The sequence below is a fragment of the Austrofundulus limnaeus genome, unplaced genomic scaffold, assembly GCF_001266775.1.
Source record: "Austrofundulus limnaeus strain Quisiro unplaced genomic scaffold, Austrofundulus_limnaeus-1.0 Scaffold618, whole genome shotgun sequence".
Lineage (NCBI taxonomy): Eukaryota > Metazoa > Chordata > Actinopteri > Cyprinodontiformes > Rivulidae > Austrofundulus > Austrofundulus limnaeus.
The window spans coordinates 32,802-37,222 of NW_013953020.1; the positions used below are offsets into that span (position 1 = coordinate 32,802).

At 40.8% G+C, this 4,421-nt stretch overlaps 1 protein-coding gene across 3 annotated transcripts in view; it reads right to left on the reverse strand.

Annotated features, from left to right (window-relative positions):
• Window positions 1-4,421, reverse strand: part of LOC106531303 (erlin-2) — a gene marked incomplete at its 3' end in the record, with an annotated part of 24,747 nt that overhangs the window by 9,151 nt on the left and 11,175 nt on the right. For all 3 annotated transcript variants that reach the window (XM_014027131.1, XM_014027130.1, XM_014027132.1), the window contains 1 exon segment: window positions 1,257-1,315. In XM_014027131.1, coding sequence (XP_013882585.1) covers window positions 1,257-1,315 — 59 coding nt within the window.

Sequence of the window (4,421 nt, forward strand, 5' to 3'; positions counted from 1 at the left end):
ATCGGTATCGGCGAGTACTCAAACTGAAGTACTCGTACTTGTACTCAGTCTTGAAAAAACTGGTATCGGGACACCCCTAATACAAACAAATGGAATTTAAAATGCATTAATTAATACAACTGGTATTGTAATTTTACTTTGATTGCAGCAGGGTCATCAGCAGGTGTAGATTACCCCTTCACAATATTAAATAATTGTATTTCTCATAAAATAAGCTTAAATAATTACTGCAGAACATGATAATTTTTTTATCTGATTACTTGATTAATCGTCAGAATAACTGATAGATGAATCAGTTACTAAAATAATTGCCCTAGGCATGTGCAAACATCAAACTGCTGTAGACACAAGAAAATCTGTGCCTCCCAGATGATGTCAGCACAAGCAGATGGTAAATGCCAACCATATGAGGAGAAAATGCTGATCATTTGCTGGAGGAAAAATATTTTTTTCTTTTACTCTGGTTTCTTGTAGAAAAATAGGCCAATTGTTGGCGTCATTACTGGAGCCGACAACATCTTTAATACTGAAAGCACTGAATGTTTCCCTGAAACCAGTTCTGGATAGAAGCTGATTAAACCAATTAAAAAAAACAACTTTTTTACACACTTAGCATGGCAAAAATATGAGGATAAAAATGTAAGTAAAACTGCTGCTAGTGGTAGGCAAGCTGGTTAATTAATAAGTTAATACAAAACACAAAAACATCTTGTCTTTCCTACAATTAAATCAGATTTACCACATTTTTGACAAATATCAAGTAGAGTTTCAGTAAAATGCCCAGACTTCCATTACATGACACTGTGTGCGTGTGTGAGCATATTTTTGCTACATGGTGGGAACCAATTTCCAGAAAAACGCAGSCTCGTGGGGATCAAAGCCCCATCTGCACAGGTACAGATGCTGATTTCAAGAGGTTCAGTTTAGGACCAAGTTCTGAATTGAGTTTAGGTTAGTTTTAGGGTCAGGTAGGAACCTGTGAGGGTTCTGTTAGGGTAAATGGTCAGGGTTAGGATATAAAATTACCAGAAAATTAATGGAAGTCAATCCATGGTCCCGACAGGAATATAAAAGCAAACCGGTGTGTGTGGGTCTAATTTGAGGAGTCCRTCTGGACATGACTAAACTGATGACTCCCCTCCACTGCCAAAGTACACAACAGCAAGACTGTGATTAACATCATGTCCATTTATTCACAAGAAGAAAATAAATAAAGCAAAGATTTCTTGTTAATGAAGTGAAAAAAGTCAACTCACATGAGCTCATAGTTCCTCCGAATGCTCTCTGGGATATTGGGTTTAGTGACACGAACAGCCTGTGGAGCACAGAGTTGAAAAAAAAAAACTGAGGATGAAGAATGAACTCCACATAAATGCAATGACTAAAAGAAAAGCAAATCATTTTCACTAGTGAGGAAATTGTTGGAAAGAAGACTAGAAATTGAGCTTAAAAACTGTTTTTACAGCTAAAAACCATCTGAACACCAAAACTATTAACTTCTCAGAAACAAACAATGTATGTCTATTGATTCAAGAGGGATATGAGAAACACAAAAACAAGAATAGTCATTTAATGTCCTAGATTTAAATAAGCTCCAGTGTGGGTGTAGAAAAACAGAGAAAACAACATGGGAAAACAGCCTAATGTTTAGTGAAAAAGCCTCAGAATCTTGCCTTATAGTAACTTTTCTATAAAAAGTGTTTCAAAAATGCCCCAAGAGGGTTACAAATTCTGAGAAAGTCTAGAAGACATAAAAACGTTAGGAAAAACCACAGACTGGCTTTTACAAGTTCTCATTATTATTGAAAACTTTACAGCTTCAGTTCTGTCCTGGTGTGTGTTTCTGAGTATACCCGAGAGGAACACAAAAATGTCCCAACTTCAAGCAGAAGAAAAYACACAATCAGGCAAACAGCAAAGATTTAGTTACAAACTGACTGGATTACATTTTGTGTTTTTTTTATTTACCAACAAAAGAACAGCCAGTCAGTAAACCATCAGAGTAATGAAAATCCAAAGTAGGAAATCCCTCACAACAATTTTTAATATGTTTTTTATTAAAAATAAACAAGTTTGTAGTGAGGTGAAAACACTGGATAAAGATGTTTTTCCTTGGGATAAACGAAAAAAACAGTTCAATGAAAGGACATGTAAGAACATGAAACTGTTAGCCTGGCCCTCGCCTTCCTACACAGTTCCACTCAGTTTCCTTTACTGCTCCGTCTGGGATTTCTCCCAGAGACAAGGATCTCTTCAGGAGAATTTCACCTGGGCCAATCAGCAAACAGAAGGTGGAGTTTTGAACGATGCTGATTTTCTGCACAGTGGCTAGTTAGTTTAGCATATGGCAGTGGAGGAAGTGAATGAAGCCAGTCTGTGTTAAGGCTTCCAAATTAAAGAGTAACTTACCACAAAATTAACTTTTTTTAGCTGATAAACTGTCTAGAATGTGTCTAAAATGTTATATAGTACTGTTTCTGTGCTAATTTTGATGTTTTTGTGHRTATTTGTTCWAATYTGTAAYATTWGGTCTAAAAACGTCTTTTTGCTGCTCATATGGGTAGAGCAGTGGTACTGCAGGCTAATTTGCATATTGGTTAAATGGCTCTCCACGGTTTCGTCACAGCGGCTGTGTTGTTTTATAAAAGCCTCTCTCTAAGACACGCCCCTGCAGCAGTCACGGGTTGGAGGTGTTAGCATAGCATGAATGATCGTCTGGTCTGTTGACTCTCCTTCAGCCTAGGGTGCTGCGCTGCTCACTCACTCTCACACTCTCACACTCTCACACACTCACACACTCACACACACACACACACACACACACACACACACACACACGTTTGTTTCTTGGCCCCGTGGGGACCTTCCATTGACTTCCATTCATGTTTTTTACACTTTATAGCCTAACTCTGACCATATACTCTAAAGAAGGGGTGCCCAACCAGTCGCTCGCGGGCGACTGGTCGCCCGCCAGCTGATTCCCAGGTGCCCGCGCAGCGCAACCATGCTGCGGAGCCTCTATAGTCGGCTTTGAGTGTCGCATCCCGGAATGGCTGGTCTTGTTTGAAAGCTCTGGTTCTGCCCTTTAAGGTGAATGTTGAATGAAGTCCTTGCGACGTTCCCCCGTGGAGASATAAGTGAAAAACCTCCAAAATTATGCACCGTCGGACCTCCGCTGGGGGTGGTTTTAGCCCCCCTCCCTGGACTAGGAGCATCGGATCCCGGAGTGACTGGTCAGGTTTTAAAGGTCTGGTTCTGCCCTAAAAGCTGATATGTGAATGGAGTCTCTGTGACGTTGCAACGTGGAGCTATAACCAAATTATGCATGACTTAGTGCATTTTACTCGCATTTTTGGGAGGAWATTTCAACATTCGTTTGCTTCTCCCGTGGGCTCTGAGCATCGGATCCGGGAAAGTGAGAAGAATTTGGAAAGCTGCGGTCCTCATTTACAAACTGGAAGTGGTTGCAAGTTCCTGGGATGCTATTAACCAACGACCGGCCGAAAAGGGCGTTTTGATGGGCGATATAGTACTCAACTTACTCCGGAGCCTCTAGCGCCGGCTCTGAGCGTCGGGTCCGGGCGGGAGACGGCTCATTTTAATGTTCTGCATTTTTGCTACAACCTGGAGGTAGTTACTGGGATGTTCYCACGCGGTGATATAAGTGATAAAATGTAGTTGGGCAAGCTCCGGCGAGTGAAACGGCTGATTTCCAGCACGGGGCTGCTGGTGCTGATGCAGGGGAATAAAAGGAAGAGATCTAGTGAGGTCCAGCACCCACTCTTCCGCCTGGATTCAGCCAGAAACCCCTGGTGGCCGACATTTCTGCAAAAATGCATAAAATTCAGAAACCCACCTGATGGATCTGTTCCAGGCAATAAAAGGAACAGATCTGATCAGGTGAAACCAGTCCTGGAAGCTCAGCACCGGGTTTTATAAAACTCCCTAGCAGGCGGCTATATCGTGTGCTTTGATTTTGAAAAAAAAAAAAGGGCGGCACTCTTGTGGTAGCCATGTTGAACCTGATAGATAGTTTTTTTGTTTTGTTTTTCCTCCCCTGTATGGAGAGAAGAGAGAAGAGAGGAGAGTTCTTTGAATAAATGGAGCCGAGTTCCCGTGCTCCAGAGTTATTTGACTCTGGTTCTCAGTGTGCATGTTTTCAGCCCTGGTAGCTCACACATTACAGTGAGTATAATTTGAAGGAGGTAAAAAAAATTATACTTTTTGTTCGAGCATCTCTTTTATGTTTCTCTGTCAGGAGTTAAGTAAGGATTTTATCTCTTCTTTTTATTGTGGGTAAATATATGGTTACGTAGATAGTTTTGATTGACAATACTTAAATTAAATAAAACTAGAGAAGTTGCATTTCCTACGAAAATGCAAGTGTGAATGCCATTTGCGCAGAACTATAGCAGAAATAG